Genomic DNA, 18012 nt, shown 5'->3' on the forward strand with positions numbered 1-18012 from the left:
CCCCCCCCCCCCCCCCCCCCCCCCCCCCCCCCCCCCCCCCCCCCCCCCCCCCACGGATACCATAGAGATCGTAATATCACACCGACCGTCACCTATTATTCAAAGATATAGGAAAACAACCTCTTTTCAAAGGGAATTTCTTGCTTCCTGGTTATAAGCCTTTCGTTTATTTGCTACACTTGCCCTGATTCCGTAAAACTGTTCAAATTGATCTATCGATCAGCACATAAAATCACATTCCCCTCTCGACCCTATTAACCATATCTTCAACATCATTTCCAGTGGTGATTTAGCCAAGCCATAACAAGCAAGTTAAACAATATTGCCAGCGTCCACCACATCACTTTCGACAACCGTCGAGCCAACGCTCCGTGGCTCTGATTCCATATTCCGTAGATCAATGACATCAGCGACTTCAATGGTTGAAGTACTCTCGTATTGAGTATTCTCGTCCATCTTCTCTTTGTTGCCCTTAAGAGATACAATAAAGACGTTCCATAATGTTGGTATTGAAGTGAATGCCGCAACTATAAGTGCCATGAGCTGACTTGATGACGAGATGGTAGCCGTAGATAGATCGATGTTATTGGCATGGATCGTCATTTCTGTCCACACTATGCTGGATAAAAGGGCAAGAGAACCGAAACCAATGCATACTACCTTCAAGCGAAGGGAAGCCATATAACCAGGACTGCTGAGAGGCGTTGTTTTATAAAACCAGTTGGGCATGTCCAAAAATGCGCAAAAGGGACCGAGTAACCGCTTCTTTACCGCCATAAATGGAGCAAAAAGGATAGTCCAAGGCCCATCTTCACGAATTCGTCCAGGCTTGAGAAAGAATGCGAGTAGACGCATGAAATACAGCCCCAAAAAGTTATAGGCCAGAGAGATGATTAGTAATATTGATAGAATGCAGCCCGCCTTGAGAAAGTTCACCCAGTCCTCATTGTATGGATCAAAATTGCCATAGAAATTTATCTTGGCTGTGCAGTTTTGGTGATAACCCCACTGTATGGCCGTGAAATAGAGCCAAAACTGTGTTCCTGAAAGGGTCAATAAGAGGAGAAGTGTCCAAGCTATGTTGATGTAGCCTATAGTCTTCAGCGACTGATTCAACGTTGTCCAGAAGATCACTTTATCTGCTCCAGGTTTCGGCGTTATGCGGAAAAATAAAACCCCAATTATTGATCCGGGATCAAGTGGCTGGATACCTAACATGATGGACGAGATTAAGACATATTTCTTTTCTCATATTTATCTGGTTGTCAAGTTCGACAAAGGAGTGGCTTTATACTCACTAATATCTTCCCATACTGGTCCCAAAACAAAAATGCAAGTGATCAAGTTACAGACCCACAACATGACTTGCAATAACGCGACGATAATCCAGAATTCAAGATAAACAAAACCCTTGCGGTGAATGTCTTTCAGAAAGTTGAATACAATAGCTGTTGTAATTGAGTTTGAACCAATCCGCTGAGTGTATAATCCATCAGGCGATGGGATTAGATGTGCAAGGACCGCGGTGAGGGACTGGAGATAGATGGAGGCCCGGATGCCAATGCCATAGATGTCGGGATCGCCAACGAGATCACAGGATTCGGGGTCCTGATAGTATGTATAAGATGCCACGGGGGTTGGAAACAGTACAACTGCTATGGCGAGAAGTGCGAAAATGTGATGGTCTAACAGATTGATTAATATAGAATTTTCTCATTTTGGCGAGCAACTCACACATGGCAGATACAAGTTAGTAGAACAATATGAGCAAATGATAGTGAATATAATGATCCTACAATTTAGAGAAATAGATTCAGCATGGCTTCCTGGATTATATATAATTTTATGGTCTAGCTGACGCCGTTATCTTGATTCCCTACTCTTCAACGACACCGCCCTTTGTTTTACCTCATTGTACAAGAGATGTTGGTGGCTATTCATCTCATACGAATATGTTGGCTTAAAGCAACAAGTTTCCAAGCGTTGAGGCTACGAAGTCTTTGTATAACACATTCTGCTTCGCCCCATCTAAGGAGATGCCATACATTGCTTCTCCTTTTGCCTCTCTACCACAGCAGTCATATAATTAACAGGCATAACCGCGCGTTAATGCAACTACCCAAATGAAAATATAAAGCCTATATATTTAGTTACGGGTTGATGAATCGTTACTTGCTCTGGCTTCTTTATCTCAAACATGTGTGACGGGATCATTATCGTTGTGACACACACCATATATTCACGATTATCGTGATGGGACCCTGGAAACTTCCGTCTTGCATGTCGTACGACTAACCTACAAGAGCCTAATTATAACCATTGGATTGACCTCGTCCGGAAAGACTGATCCATGTAAGCTTAATTATAGTCGTGGAACCGTTACATGAGGGCGGCTTAAAGACGTGACCAAGCGCCAGGTCGTTGAGTTCGTCTAACTGACGTGTGTGTTTTACGGTATTTTCGGGTGTCTATCGCTCAAGTCTCCGGACGAGAACGAGCCAAGTAAGTTGCTCTTGGGTCTCACGAATATTTGCTTCGCTACCGAATACCGTTTCTGTGAAGGAAGAAGTAAAACCACTATCCAGAAGACTGACTACAATCTTGAATATCACAGCTTCTTCTTGGTATGATTCTCCTTTTGAGAGCACGCTATTATTTTTCTGTCGATAGGAACACTTTTCTAGTAGACTTTTAGTGCTGGTTTCAGCTCGTTGAAAACATCTTGTTTCATTGCAACATGCACTCTCTATCCAAACGTGTGATAACCCCAGTTCACATACAAGCGCTTTGAGTATGCTCAGTGGAAAGAAAAACATATATTATGCAAGAATCTATATCTACCGCATTCTAATGAATCTAGTGAAGATTCTTCTAGTATCTAATATATTATAGTTATAGAGCAGTACCAATAGAGTCGACCGCATTCTCCAACCTCCCAACCCTTATCTAACGTGTTTCCTAACAAGAAGATTCAAGAAAGTCGAATATGGAGTTGTATGCGAGCTTGTGCGAGTATCCCAAGTTGAGGCCGTGGCCAGCTCCAGGAATGACACTTGCCTTGAAGCGTGAGGCATGGGGAAACAATTGTTGGGAGAAGGAAATGAGATTGGGGAAAGTTCCCTGAATAGTGGTCGTGTCCGAGCAGTTGCCGCCGCAAAAAGGCACGTCCTCATCTGTAGTCACAGTTGTTAGTAATGATTTCAAACATGCCGAGAGATGGAAACACCTACTTCCTGTGACGATGAGAAGGTGGCCCTTGAAGGTGTTGACAGCACCAGTACCAGAGCCGACGGTAAGTATCTCGCCGGGGGTAGTGGCATGGCCGTGTGAAGCGACATATGTGAGTAGCTTAGGATCGAAGTCATGGGGAGCAAAGAACTGAATATTGACGCCAGTACTTGACGGCACCGTAATGTAGCCAGTGGGGTACTTGGCAGCTTGGGAAGGGACCTCCTTTACAGGCTTGAAATTGCCTCCGAGGGCGAAGCCGCTGATGAAGTTTGGGTTCTGGCTGAAACCGGTCAAGATGGCAGCATCGCTAAAGGTAGGGTTGGCGTTGACGAAGTTGTAGGTTATGGCGGATCCAAAGGAATGGCCAGCGTGGACAAATTTGTCGAATTTAGCATTGATCCCCTTCACAGAGCCTTTGCGAAGCAGTGTTGAGAGCTCTGTGAGAGCAGAAACCTCAAGGAACATTTGGATCTCATTGATTGGGTTGCCCTTGGAGGAGGCGCCAACACCGAGGCGGTCCCAGGTAAAGGTCGAGTAACCATGCTCGTCAACGGCTTCGGCAACGTAGCTATAGTTGTAGTGGTCATAGGGGTAATCCCAGTAGCTGCGGTCGAAACCAACGCCGTGTGTCAAGATCTGAAGGGTTTTACCCGGGCCATGGTCTGGCTGGCAGTAGGTGGCGGCGATATTGTAATGGCCGCTGACAGTTTTATACTTGAGGAAGGGTTATGTTGTTAGCATCATCAAAGCTGTCCTTAGATAGGGAGGGAGGTGTTATTCTTACTCCTGTTAGAAATCTATCGGTGGCATTGACACCTGACCGAACAAGATCAAGAAAGAAGGTAGTGACATCAAGCTCTGACACAAGAGGTGGAAGGTCAAAGACGGCGTTTCGAGCTGAAATGGAGATTGGAATGGTGAGGTCGTGACATTTTCGGGCCGCAATGGCTGTGGCAAAAGCCAAGAGTGCCACTGATTTGAACATGATATCTCGAGAGAAAAGTGCGAGGAGAGCAATACTTGATGGTGAGAATGATGCTTGTGAATGAGAAGCTACGTATTGGTCGGAACCTCAGCAGGCTTATATATTCCATCATTCATGAAATTCTCATGAGTCTTCCTCCCTATTTCGTATACACTATTATCAACCAAGTCGGCTCGGTTTCAATTCAATGCCCGACCGTCATCCCTATACTAGTATTCGCTTCTTTCAGAAATTGTCATCTTGTGCTCCACAGAGATCGATTTTCCATAGAGACTTGTAGCTTGATTGCTGTTTGCGGTTACCCTCCAACGTTCACCGGTCTGAAAACCTGAGTCTCCCTGATGCAGGGGTATTTCCCTCGAACATGACCTCATACTCTGTACTCTGTACTCCGAGCTCCGTACGTCTGTAGTTTACAACAAGAAAGATTCTGTCAGCAAGAGTGGGGTTGAACGATTTCTCCTGATCCCTCGGTCGTTGGGCGCCAGGATTCTGGAAGGAAATGCCGGAAGCTACGGGGCACTGCTTTCGTTTTGGGGAAAGGCGCAAGAAGTACGGAGAAGTCATTTCATTAATCCAAATACTCGATTCCGTGTTGGTCCGCGATTGTTCATGCTTATCGGCACTTTTCCCGTGCGTATTGACGCCGGAGTTAGTTTACGGAAAGATCCGAATAACTTGCTCAGCAGCTTTCCCCACTTATCATTCCAAATTCCAAATTCCAAATAATCGACTTCTTAGACTAATAACTTGCCCCCCACGAAGAGTTGTAGGTAGAATCTCATTGTTATTTGATCTTGGACTCAACAAGGATGCGAATTAGGAGACTGCGGCAGTTGTAAATAGCTTGACTTGAAAAATAAAAGAAATTTGGAATTCCTAGACTCAAACCAGACGGGCAGCCGTTATAGAGAAAGCATTCTTGGGCTGATCTCAGAATAAACAAGTCGTGGTATAAATGGCCATCATTACACTCTTTCCCAGTCAATAATCATTGTCATTCACCGTGTGTACTACAGCAAAATTGTATGTACTATCTATGCTCGACTGAGTTAATATCATCTCGCTCCGTACACATATGCAAGTAGTAATTTGGCGTTCAATATTTTCTCCACCATTATGTCTAACGAGTCGGGGTCGGCCTCGGGTGAATCCTGTGAGATTTGTCCCTCATTAGGTTCGCTGTCTTGGTCAGCAACGAGAGCGCAGTAATCTCCGCTCTTGACAGTATAAGTAGCTCAGGTTCCATCCGGACTCCTCGGTGGAATGGGATCGGGCAGACAGCCAGAGGAACAACACACAGGCTGTCCTATCTCGAGAGTAGAGCAAAGCGAGAACGCTGACCTTGGGTTATACTTTGCAAAGTTTGCTGCTGTGATGCCACATCTGGTGGCTAGACTAGCGCTCGAGTCGCCCGACTTGATGAGAATGTACGTACAGATTGCAGCTAACATTGCAACAGTGCTCTTCATCCAAGAATTCAACTTCAAATCACTCCTTCATGCTGGGTATCCCATTCTTATCTAACAATGGGGATTAACTGACTTTATATAGTGCTTTATATCTTACATGATAGGTATCTGGTCCAGAATTAAAGGGTTACGATAACGTAGAGCGCACTGTAACAACAAATTAGTACTCATTTAACTTGTTTATAACCATAATTGGCAATATGTAGGACTTGAATTAGTGACTTACACTATAATGTATCCACGTATGTCCACTCTCCAGGTATAGACCACCTGACTCTAAGCTCAGAACACAGTCATTGATACTCGTGATTGTTACTCAAGAGCCACACGGTGGCCCGTGACAACATCCAGGACAATAGCAATCCAGTCAACCCACCTAGTTGGTTACATGTATGTTAGTAACAAGATTAACAACACTATGTTGGGTCTACCATGAGTTGCAATTTCTGCCGTTAGAACAAATATATACTAGGTGGCGAGTATACTTGTAGAAGACAATAATTTGTCAAGTAACTAATAGGTCCGTGAATTCCGTTACAACACCTCATTGGATCATTTCAGCGTGTCACACCAACAAACCTACGCACCAAAATACCTACGTAAGTATCCTTGTTTACGTGCTTAACTACACCCACCGCTGTGCCGGTTTAGGACGTGCACCGCGGCTGTCACGTATGCATTCAACATCTTCCTCCTCTCTTTTAAGGCCCTCAACTCACCAGCTCGCTGCAATAAATAAGTGTTCGCAATGACTCGTCTCCTCTCATACCTTGTTGCTTTCGTAACAGCATTTGCCACGATCTGCGTCCTCTTTCATCAGCCAACGGTATCAATACCGACCACTAGGGAACAGGAGCAAGCCGAAATGTGAATAGATGTGGTGGGAGGTTGTTCATGTGACGACAGGGAAGAGAAGAAACTCAGAAACAGGTTTGGTAGGGGCCCAGGCGTTTCAGTCTGGGGATGGCCATCCAAGGGCGGCGTATATATATTGGAACGATGCTTCAATATCGAACTGGACTTTCTCAAGCTCGACAAATTTCACGATACGCCTCAACCATCTCAATCTGACCCTACCGCCATAGCTGAAGAAGAGGCGCACTGCAATCGGATTAAGTACAATGGAATATTTCTACTTGTTTAGGAGTTCATACATGCGCTTTTCTCCTTTCTCTCCTGGATACCCAAATACCTTGAATTCGGAGAAACGTTGGGTAACACTTTAATGATTTTACAACTTTGTTTGAGATTAATGGAAGACGCTAATTTGAATATGTGGTGAGGCAATTAGGTGCCATCTGGTGGAAGAGTGAAAGAGACTGGCACATGATGCAACTCAAACGGGCTGTCGATCAACGTCTGGACAAGCCCTTCATCAAAGTTGGTTGGCCGGCTGAAGGTGGAGTCTGGGTTCTCAATATAACTGAAGATGAGGCTGTCGCAAGAGGTGTCGGTATCGTTTACAATGCTTTTGATATGGAACATCGATGCCGATTGATTGAGCAGCTAGGAGGCGTTTTCTTTCAAAATCCGAAAGATTGGTTAGAGTTGGATCTACCTTGAGGGCAGAGTTGCATAAGCCTGAAGATTTCAAAAACGATTTAGCTTGGGGTCAATTTTGGCTAGCTAGGAAAATAAATCAACTCGTTTGACAACCTGAGAAACATCTTGGATTATTGTAACTAGAGTGTTACGTGTCTGAAGAGCAAATAGCTTGAAGCTTTATCAACAGTCACCTTTGTCTTTGTCATCGTAGTCTAAAATTATATCAGAAGCGGCGATGACTTACTGTTAAAGCTAAGAGTCGGTTGAAGGCTCTTGGTTGTACATGCTTTGAAACTAAATAAATGATGAGTTGACAAATCCAAAATAGCTGAGGTTCCACAAGTAAGGATTTTAGCTTTAACTGTGAGTAGATATATCTCGACTAATTGAAATGAATCGTTTAATTTGTTTGGCATTTCATCGACGAAGTAGTTGAACGAGGATCTGATTAATTGACAACTGACTCCGGGCAGAGCTCCAACCTCTTCAGCACGTGTTGGTCAGGTATTCTCCAACCCCCGCCAAGTTACCAATGCCTGCAAAACTTCTGCAAGCATCATTCGTTTTATGAAGCGCATGCTCATCTTATGGATTTCTAAACATTGCTTCCACCTGGTTATTTTAGGCTTTCTCACCGCTACGTCTTGGCGAAAGTACAACACCGCCGTAGAACCACCGGAGATGACTAGACGCTATCAATGGTAAAAGCCTAATTACATGTATCGTTAACTTTCACAATGCAACTATCTGCTCATCAAGGTTGCGGTCAATTCTCTCTTAAAACATTGTCTATCTCTGTCTAACAACTAGGATACAGTATCTTTGGGACAAATGTTGTTACGTCTGATGATCCGACAACTTATATAGCTGTATTTTAAGCAAAGATCTCGGCAGTGTCAACACCCTGGGGAGTAGGAGCCTTCACTGCGTCGTACAATGTTAGAACCGCCAATAGTACAGAGTCTCTGTTTTTGTTACCTGGAATAGGGTTCGCCACGGCAGAAGCAACAAGAGCGGCGAGAACTGCGACTGAGACGTTGGAGAAATACGTTTTGGAGTTGAGGTTTGGAAGTTGGCACTGTTTGAACAATGATACGTGGAGTTGCGTAGAAGCAAAAAGAAGAGATGAGAGGATGGTAATGGTTTCTTAGATGAGATGGTCTGATGTTTACGAGATGAGCTGATACTTATACCTGTAGAGTTGAAGTATGCCCGCAGCCCCCGAGTTGTTGAATCATGTTGTTACAAGCAGCTACTGCAGAACCTCGCAATATTCGTTTATAGGTCTCCCCATAGTTATACCTTGTTTTGATCGAGAGAAGTAATAGGCTGACTTTCTCAAGTTAGCATGTCCCCTTATATAGAACGGCCCCCAAACGAATGTTGCGAGATTCTGCAGTAGCTGCTTACTACTAACATTAAGATAGTGGGCCAGAAGCTAGAGAGATCCGGTGATGCGGTAGCAACACTCAATCATTCGCCGAAACTCGGACTGTAACCTCGTTTTTCTTTCCCATGCCAACACTACGGTATAGTAATAGGTACACATGCTGATATCAGCGGTGAATCCTTGGATTGATGATCCAGTACTTCTTTCACCTTTACTGAGAAAGGAGAAATCCCAGAACTTACTCCGACCGCGAAAGATGCCTAGGGGTGGGTTTGATAAGCCGTCCCTAAACTAACTATTGCTGATATACAACATCATTCATGGATCCGGTATCCGATGGTGCATTAACGCGCCGGTTTCCCCTTGAATCTGACACAGATTCATGTTACTTTGGGAAGTATAGATTACTATCGGGCACCAGCCGTAGTTCGACTCATTCAGACGCATAGCTAATCAAATAAGCAAATCACCAAATACATAGATCAGCATAGCAAAACACAGAGAGTTTTGCGCCTTTCAGCTTGTTACCAGAGATATGGGTCAGAAGAAAGGGGGGGAAGAGACAGCGAAATAATAGGCCGACGAATTGATATCCACAATTGAGAAAAGCGATTCGAAGTAAATCACCAGTCTTTTAATGTAGAAGACCAATCTTTGGTTCACATTGTCCTGTCTATCCTCATCGTTGTAAGGCCCTGTGATCTTTCTATGAAGAACTTTTCGTATGCGATACTGTAGCTGACTTAGCTTGAGAATTCTATGCTTTCTTCTCCTATGGCGGTTAACTAAGACAGCAGAGCGACATACCGGATCTTAATCTATTTTCATCATTCTTCAAATTAGCCGTGCAACTCACTCTGCAGGCCCCGCGGCTTAACATATGCATTTGACTTCATTTGTATGTCATACTTCCGGATAGGCCAAAATCAGGAGGGCCTTGAAGACTTCTGCCACGCCACTGACTGTACAGTCCTCAGCATCTTTACATTATGTCAATGGCCCATACATCACTTTAAGTGTGCTTCATCTTTACGGTAAACAAGAATTGAGAAGGTAATAATAATGAATTAATGCGCGCGTGATAGCGACGCATCATTGACTAAACAACTACTTGAAAAGTTCATTATCATCCAAGCGAGAAGAACAAGAAAAAGAAGAAGAAAAATGCACCATCGCTCATCCCATGCAGGGAACGCAAACTGCCGTCGTGGATCTGCTGGTACACCACTCGCTATGCAGGCTGTAGTATACAATATCTATCCCGATCCTCGAAAACCCAATCCCACCCGAAAACGAAGTAGAACAAAAAAAACGCCGAGAGAGAAAAGGAATCATGCCAGGTTTGTGTGATGGACCAGTCTGAGGTGAGGCTCTCCCACCTGTCCAGTTTCCAAATCCCGGCGGAGCACGGGGGGATCCTAAGCAGACCTGCTGCGAGTCGATCAACCCAGCATGATCCAAGTCTCTGAGGTTGGGTTGTTTGCGTTCTCCACAATCTCCGTCTGGGACGGCACATCATCGTCAAGCTCACTGTCGGTAAAGCAATCGTAATCAGAGAGGTCGAGCATCAGCTCTGGGGGTTGAGATGTCTCGACGTCAAATGTTGGATTTGACGCGTTCTGCCCGTAGACGATTCTCAGAGGAGGGAAGGCCTCGCTTGTCTCTGAGTCGTCAGCAGCTGAACGCCGAGCTGTTGAAGCGTTTGCCTCGGTACTACACTCGCCAACGTCGGTATAGGATAGAACGAGGGCTGCAGGCTTAGCCTTCTTGGACTTGCGGCCCCGCTTCGCAGGACGAATGGTATACACGGGGGCCTCGTGTTGGATACTGTTGAGGTTGAAGATTTCCTCAGGGCGCTGCTCGTCGCCGTCGTAGAGAAGACCCTGCTGGTAAAGCTCCGCGATCTGCGCATCTTCACTCTCGGGGGAAGCGCGTAGGTGAACTTTGCCCTTGGCAGTGCTGGCAACTCGGAAAGCCTCCTCACGCTCCAGGCTGGGCCGTCTGATAAGACGAGGAACGTCACTTGGGAGCGGAATTTCGCTGCGAGCAAGATCCCGACCCTCCTGCTCTTCGTTCCGAGGAGATACGTGGGGAGCGCGGGTCTCCCGCTTGCGCTGTTGCTCACGAACACCGGCTAAGACGTCGCGAATGTCCCACTCGACGTCTGCTCGAAGAGGACGCGGAGCCTCGAAAGAGCCGGCATCCTTTCGCCGAGCCTCCCACACACCGGAGAGGCAGGGACGTCTGAAGCTATCCTGGTAGGAGAACTGATGGTAGATGGCGTGGCTTTTGGACTCCATCAAGCGCTTCGCAGTAGACCTGACCAGGTAATTGGTACCACGGCGCCGGAGGACACCGCGCTTGGACTGGACATGGCGACGCTTGACGGCGGGGGATGAGAATGACTTGTGATCCATGATGACATCCATGATGGCTTTAAGTAGGTATGCGATTATTGTAGTGGACAGATATGAGAGAGAAGCGTCGAAGCTGGTCGGATGGAAATAGAAGACGGTCGAATGCGAAGATGTGATGGAAGACGACCTGTATAGGGCGTAGGAAGAAGTGATGAACTGTCGAAAGGGGTGCCATGTCAGTCGAGATGGGAAAGACTAACACGAATCCAAGGCAGGGGACCACTTACCAGGGCGTGTACTAAGGACGAAGGGGTACGTAGATGACAAACGAAGTAAACGACACGCAGTGAAGCAGTGACGGTTTGTGGTAGAAGGCGCACTCAAAGGAATAAGGCGCGCCCAGAGGAGGGATTGGTTCGTGTTTGCCTTTTTGAAGTACGAGTAGAAGCTCAAAGAGCCGTGTAGAAGCAGCAAAGAAGACAAAGAACGGGCTCTAGCAGGCCACCCCCGGCCCAGCAGACAATCTTATATCAGTTGCCGTCTTGCTGATATCATGTCCTACTCGATTGGGAGATGGCATGCTGATTGGCCCTGGGAAGAGTCATCTGGCTGCGCCTGGACGAGCGCATGACGTGACTCACTCTATTCCAAGGATTGGCCGGGCTGGTGGCGCAGTTGGCCAAACAGAGACGGCCCTCGGGAAAAGGGGCTGTTGGCTGGAAGCGGAAGAGCGCCCATTGCGAGGCTGACGGGAAGGATGGCGCACGAGTAGCAGTACTTTGGCGCGTGCCGTAACTCGTACAGTGCAGTCATGGTTATGCTTGTGCCTTTGTGCCTAGGTGAAAGAAGGTGTGGACGATGATGAATAGGTGTGTCACCGGTAAGGATACGGGGGCAGAATAGGAGGCAGACGCCGGAAGAGGAAAGCGGCGTGAGAGGCCTGCATGCATGGGGAGTGCGGAGTACAGGGAACGGGGTGGACACCGCCAGGTACCAGCGTATCTCCCACGTCATATCGGAGGAGAGGTGCTGAGTACTTGGGGTCCCGTGGTGCGATGGTGATGCGCCACGTACTGATACTTGCTATCAATAGCGCCCAAAGTTGCTGCGCGGTAGTTTTAGTCGACGTTTCCAGCGGCGTGGGATTGGGACACGAACATGCAGCCCCTTTGCCCAATGCCAGTGTCATCATTACCAGTACAGTGCAGTCCAGCTGTAATGCATCTTGCTGGAAGAACCCGGTTTCTGTAGAAGACGCGGTACAAGTACATGCTCCGGACCCTTATCCGCTTCCGAGATCATAAGCCGCTTCCATCTCATCTTACCAAGGCACTGATGCTTATCTTTGCTCAGCTGCAGTCTTCACTCGCTAGCAGCAAATGCTCGTACTGGGCAGACATTGGTACCAAATGTACTCCGTGCGGTACGGAGAGAAGACAAAGCCATAGCCGGGGCCATCAGCTGCAGGATGCTTCCCCGGAGCCTAAAATGGCCGGCTGCGTTTGGGCCGATGCCGCGCGCCTCACATGGGGGCGAACAGCCGCTATCAGTGGCTTACTAGCACTGCCAGGCGACCCTTGTGTTATCTGCGGCTTGAATGGGTTCAAGGTTGTTTGTCTTCCATGTCTCACAATGACAGCCTAGCTCCAGCTATCATTAGGGGGCTCTCCAGGCTGCAGTGGCCCACGAGAGTCATTCATAGCCACGAGACCAGCGCTTTCAACCTCGATCCCGAGGCTCTTCGCCAGCTCGCGTACCATGTGAACAGGACAAGAGGCAGACAGACATTTCGAATGATTCTAGCAACAAAGGCAATATTACGGGGTAGAGACTTTGGTTGTGGGGGGGATGGGCAGGATATGGACATTATCAAAGGGGGCCGAGACCGCCATTTCCTCTTGCTCCCGTTCAGATGATGAACGGCTATTAGTACCTACCTTAGTAGTGAACTTGTCTCGAGAGCACCAATCATACGAGCAACGTTGCTCTTGTTGCTCCATACTTGAACAAGTACCAGTGCTCGAACCGTCCCATCCGTCGCCTTTGTGTGATTTAGATCCGCGGCAAATATCGTAGCCTGCATGTATGGGGGGTACGAGTATTGTTTCAGAGGAAATGCATACGGAGCAGACCGGAGCCGAGGAGATGCTGGAGACAGGATTGTCGCGTCTGATGCAGAGAGCACGGAGCATGCCGATATGGGCTGGGCTGTGTGTGTGTGTAGAGCAGGTTCGTATTCTTATTCACATTGCCAGCTGTGACGCGACCCGACGATGACAGGAAAATGCCCAATATGAGCTTCAGGCAATATTTATGCAGTGTGCCATCCATGAGCGCTGCAGGTTTCGTCCAATGTACAGCATCATCACAATCTATAGACTCTGCATGTACGGAGTACCTACTAACTGCTATGCTGAACCCATCAAGGTGTGTAGCACTGCATTCATTCATCGCCGATAAGGCCGGGCGATAACGCTGATAACACCCCGGATTTGCGATACCGGAATCGCGCTTCGTTTCATTCAGTTCTATTCATTCTATTACTAACAAACAGGCACGATAAAAGACGAGGATGATGATACATGACATTCACCCATTACAGCGCAATCAATCAATCAATCAATCAATCACAGTGCCTCGTCCAGGCTCACGTCCATCGCCGCCAGATACGCCTTCACGTCCGTCATCTTCATCCCCCGCGCCGAATTCACCGTCTTGTCCTGGCCCCAAGCCACCCCCCTGGCCTGAGCAAACGTATCCCTGTACTTGACCATTGTGTTGTCCGGATCCTCGCGCATCTGCTTGGCCAGCTCGTCCACGTCCCAGAGCTCGCGCCGGAACTGGACGCCAAAGCGCTCGTCCAATAGGTCGCCCACCCGCGCGTACGTGAGAGTGTCGCCCGCCACGTAGACGCACTGGTTCTTGAGGCCCTGAGGATCCAGAACGACTTCCGCGGTGGCCCGGCCAATGTCCTCGGGCGTCGTCAGCGTGATGCTGTTGTCCCACGAGCCGAGCCCGCGCACCGTCCTGGTGCTCAAGTCGACGATGCCGAACTCGGCAACGAAGAGGAAGCTCATGAAGAGGCCCGTCGACACGATGATCCATTCCGTAGTGTCTTGGGCCCGGAGCATCGCTCGCACGCCCAGCTGCTCGTCAAACAGGTCCTGCGAGCTGCCCAGGCCGATGGCGTCGTAGTCCATGCCAAACTGCCAGGGAAACCACCGCACCTTTGCCTCGAGCGCCGCCCGCGACAGCTTGGTCTGCGTTCCTGACGGCAGGCCCATGCCGTTGCAGGACACCGCCGTGTCGTATCTGGTGAAGATGGCGGCGAGCTCCGACACCGACGCCTGCACCACATCAGCCGCCTCAAAGCCGACGCCCAGCGCCCTGATTTGCTGAATCAGCTTCTTCTTATCGGGCGCGGCAGAGTCCAGCGTGGCCTGCCGCATCATGACGGTGATTTTGCCGTGGTTGCGCTTGGGGTGTCTGGCGAGCGCCTCCAGAACGGCGAGGCCAAGCTCGCCAGCACCTAGAACGAGGATGTTTTCAGCCATTGCGCCGCGGTGATTGAGATTGAGCTGTCGGTTGAGAGCCTGCAGATTGGCAAAAGTGAGTTGAAGACGGGCTCCCATGATCCATCGCCGTCCATTGGCCCTTATTTAACTTCGGCACTTGTTCGAGCTCCAGATCGTCAACTGTCCTCCCCGTAGAAGAATTTTCCCTCTTAAGCCATTACATGGCATGACTTTTGGAGGCAAAACTGCCCATCCTTGATTCTTCATTGGCCCGTTGACCAGCTTACCGGCTTAACGCAGTCACTGCCGTATCCAACTTTTCGCTGCTAAGCATTGCCGTTCTTGGCAACCGGGCCCGACAAATGACTTGTCTTGTGAATACGAAGCTATACGATCGCAAAAAAACTGTATAGTTGCAGCTTTTACTATTCTTCTACTCCGTACTGGCGCTCAAACTAGCTGAAGCGGATCTTTTCGCCAGTTGTCGCGCTCGCGACGGATTTAAGCTACTTACTTTGGCGGGGGATGAGGCCGTGTTAGTGAAATGCAAGTAAATGGCAGGCTAGCGGGTAAGAAATCGGGCTGATGGCTGACAGCGATGGATTCGCGGAGATTATTTGGCTTAGGCACAAGAGGTTAAATGTTGACAGGTGCCGAACTAGTTGCATTTGAAGGTATGAATGAATATTCTAGAAACTGACATCACCAACCCTCCCATTATCTCCCATACTGATTGCCTACATACGCTTCTATCCAAAAGCCGAAACAAGGCGGAAAGACGCCGTGTCCTGTGTCCCCTCGAGGAGCAGAATTATCCCCCCTTGAAGCTGATGCTTTGGTCCGTCTCTCATTACTGTGGTTGCGAGACGGCGATTCCAAGACGCAGCTAGACGGTGGTGTTCTTGTTGGCGAACCCTACAACCTTGTTGCCAAAGTCAAAGACGGCAAACTGAGCCTTGAGGGCAATGTCTCCCAAGACACCAAACGGCGCGCCCTCGGAATCCTGGATGCCGCCGTAGCAGTACGTCCTGTTGATCTTTCCATAGTTCATGTAAGGACCCGGGACGATGCCTCTGTAGTTGCCCAGTCCAAAGGCAAAGTCGGGCAGCTTTGCGGCGCAGGGGAACACCATCATCCCCACTTCGTTGCTCAAGATGGAGCCGTTGACCTGCGCATAGTAGGCCCTGACGATGTCGGTGGGTGCCAGGAGCAGCGTGGTGCCAGTGTCGGCGATGGCGTTCCACACGCGGGCCACGTACCTTGTGTCGTTGCTGCCGACGCGGTAACCACCGACAGAGATCTCCCACAGGGGGCCATTGGGGTTGATGGCGGCGTACTGGATGGCGCCCGTGTACTCGGAGGCGTTGATGTAGCCAAAGTTGTAGTTGCCGGGCTTGCCCTTCTTGAGGTTGGCCGTGAAGAGCGGCTTCACGAGCTGGTCCTTGATGTTGTCAAAGTATGTCTTTTGCTTGGTGGGACGAACTGTATTGCCAGTACTGGCGGCGGCACCGAGAATGCCGGACGAGAAGGTGTCGTCGCTGATGTCTGCGGAGACTTGAATGGCAGACTCAACGGACTGTGTGTTGAAGAAGGTGTTGCCGATCTGGACACGGTCCTTGTAGACGATGCCGTTGGCGCTGGAACCGTCTCCGTACTTGATCACCCATGATAGACCGTTCTGGCGTACGCTGGTGTTTGACGCACCGGGGTTGTAAATCGCCTGGCCTTGGACTTGAGACGGATACGTGTCTGTCGAGAAGACCCAACTGCGTTTTGATTGGTGTTAGAGGGAAGGAGTCTACTCTCTCTCAGCATACCAAAACCGACTTACAGGTCCGATGAACCGGTATCAAGGTTTATTGGCAAGGTTTGAGGTGGTGTGCCAATCTTGATAGGCAACACATATTCCGAATCGGCTCCCGGAGACGGTGTGGCAACGGCAGTGCCCGTCTGATTGCCTATTTCTCCAATCAGCCCTTTATAGTCCCTCGAATCACACCGTGACCCTGATGAGAGAACTTACCGGCGTCGAGGAGAGAGCCAAACCTGCGGTGCAGGTCCGGATTGATCCTGATCACATGCTTGATACGCTCCGGAAGCTGGGGGCTATATTTCACGAGAGCCGCAATGTAGCTGGCCGGGACGTTGGTTCCTTTGTACTGTTCATTATATATCTGAGAGATGGAAAACGTCTTGCCTTCGGGAGTAGTTGACTGGATTGCTTCACTCCTCGGCTGGGCCACTGCTGCCGAAGCAGAGCTTGCCAGGTATGCAAGTGTAAGTGCGGTTGCGTGGAACTTCATGATGAAATCGTTCTAATCCGAAGAATCTACAACGAAGAAAGCGACTATGTCAAAAGGTAGTATCAACTTCCAGCGGCCCTCTTGGAGTCGAGACTGGAGGAAGCTACTGCTACAGAAGGGAAGAAGGCTGAATATTTGACGACCTCTTCACTTATTTTATACACGGCATGGCATTCCGGGCCTCTGTCCTTTGGATTGCAGCCCCGTTGCAACTGTTTTACAACTCGCTGCACCCCCGACTTCCGAAGCCACTGATCATTGCCAAGTCCAGAGATCTTGGTTACCCCGTGATGGTCGCACAGGTCGAGGAATGGAATGCAATTAGAGGCATGTGCATGGGAATATTTTGCAAGCTATAGACAGCATGGGCTTCCGAATATTCGCGAAATTGCGGGAGGACAAGGGCATTTTGTGAGACATTCTTATTTTCCTTGGTGACGATCATGGGGATTGACCGAGACATTGAAAAATCAGCAGATATGCGTGGCTGGCCTTGCCCCTTTAGCCGTTCGACAACCGGGCTGCCTCCGATGGTCACGATTGCATTTCAGTTGCGAGAAAAGGCATTGGCAAAGCTGAGTGATGAGAGATTGATGACGGTATTGATTACGATTCTGTATGCATGGCGTTTGAGCCAAGATGCATATTCTCTGTCTCGCTTGATCACCTGGATGAGCTCTTCTTTACCGTGGTCAAGACGGCATCTTGCGGCTTTAAGCTCTGAGTCAACAAGAACAAGCTGACTCATTGATGTGCTGCAAATTGACTCTGTTTGACTTACAAATTGGCAATACAGGCTTTTTTGCCACGGCTTTGTAAAGGAAAAAAAAATTGACAGGGATGTGAGACTCAGAATGGAGTTTTGGAGACGAGGAATATCAGTCAATTAGAACTGAAGAGACACTCGCCACAGGAGAGGATGAACTGATGGACGGTTTGATGTTTGGTACCTGATGCGCATGTACTCATTTACGGTGGCCGTTGGTGACTCACCGGGGAAGATCCCCGCCATTGCAGTCCTACAGTACGTCAGTTGTAGGGAGTGACTTGGCGCAAAGTACCTCCGCGCTATGGGCATTTTTTAGCAGCGGAAATGCGCCACCACACGGAAACTTCAAAATTTCTAGATAAGATAAAAAATCGACTGCGGCGGGACGATTTTTGCAGCATCAACCAAGATTTGGGGGCGTTTGCATTTGCGCACGACTGCAGTA

The 18012-nt window shown here is 48.6% G+C and overlaps 4 protein-coding genes across 4 annotated transcripts; all 4 read right to left on the bottom strand.

Moving 5' to 3' along the window:
* Positions 1-2958: 2958 nt before the first annotated feature.
* On the bottom strand, positions 2959-4216 carry Triagg1_1306 (uncharacterized protein; the record flags this gene model as incomplete). Its single annotated transcript, XM_062895362.1, has 3 exons — positions 2959-3173; positions 3231-3945; positions 4016-4216. 3 exons carry the CDS (start codon positions 4214-4216, stop codon positions 2959-2961), a joined length of 1131 nt encoding a protein of 376 aa, XP_062759645.1.
* Positions 4217-10065: 5849 nt separating this feature from the next.
* Positions 10066-11052, bottom strand: Triagg1_1307 (uncharacterized protein; the record flags this gene model as incomplete). Its single annotated transcript, XM_062895363.1, has 1 exon — positions 10066-11052. One exon carries the CDS (start codon positions 11050-11052, stop codon positions 10066-10068), a length of 987 nt encoding a protein of 328 aa, XP_062759646.1.
* Positions 11053-13607: 2555 nt separating this feature from the next.
* On the bottom strand, positions 13608-14534 carry Triagg1_1308 (uncharacterized protein; the record flags this gene model as incomplete). Its single annotated transcript, XM_062895364.1, has 1 exon — positions 13608-14534. The coding sequence occupies one exon, from the start codon at positions 14532-14534 to the stop codon at positions 13608-13610; it is 927 nt and encodes a 308-aa protein (XP_062759647.1).
* An 847-nt stretch (positions 14535-15381) lies between these two features.
* On the bottom strand, positions 15382-16798 carry Triagg1_1309 (uncharacterized protein; the record flags this gene model as incomplete). Its single annotated transcript, XM_062895365.1, has 3 exons — positions 15382-16261; positions 16327-16453; positions 16519-16798. 3 exons carry the CDS (start codon positions 16796-16798, stop codon positions 15382-15384), a joined length of 1287 nt encoding a protein of 428 aa, XP_062759648.1.
* Positions 16799-18012: the final 1214 nt, after the last annotated feature.

The sequence above is a fragment of the Trichoderma aggressivum genome, assembly GCF_033847375.1.
Source record: "Trichoderma aggressivum f. europaeum strain CBS 100526 chromosome Unknown scaffold_003, whole genome shotgun sequence".
NCBI lineage: Eukaryota > Fungi > Ascomycota > Sordariomycetes > Hypocreales > Hypocreaceae > Trichoderma > Trichoderma aggressivum.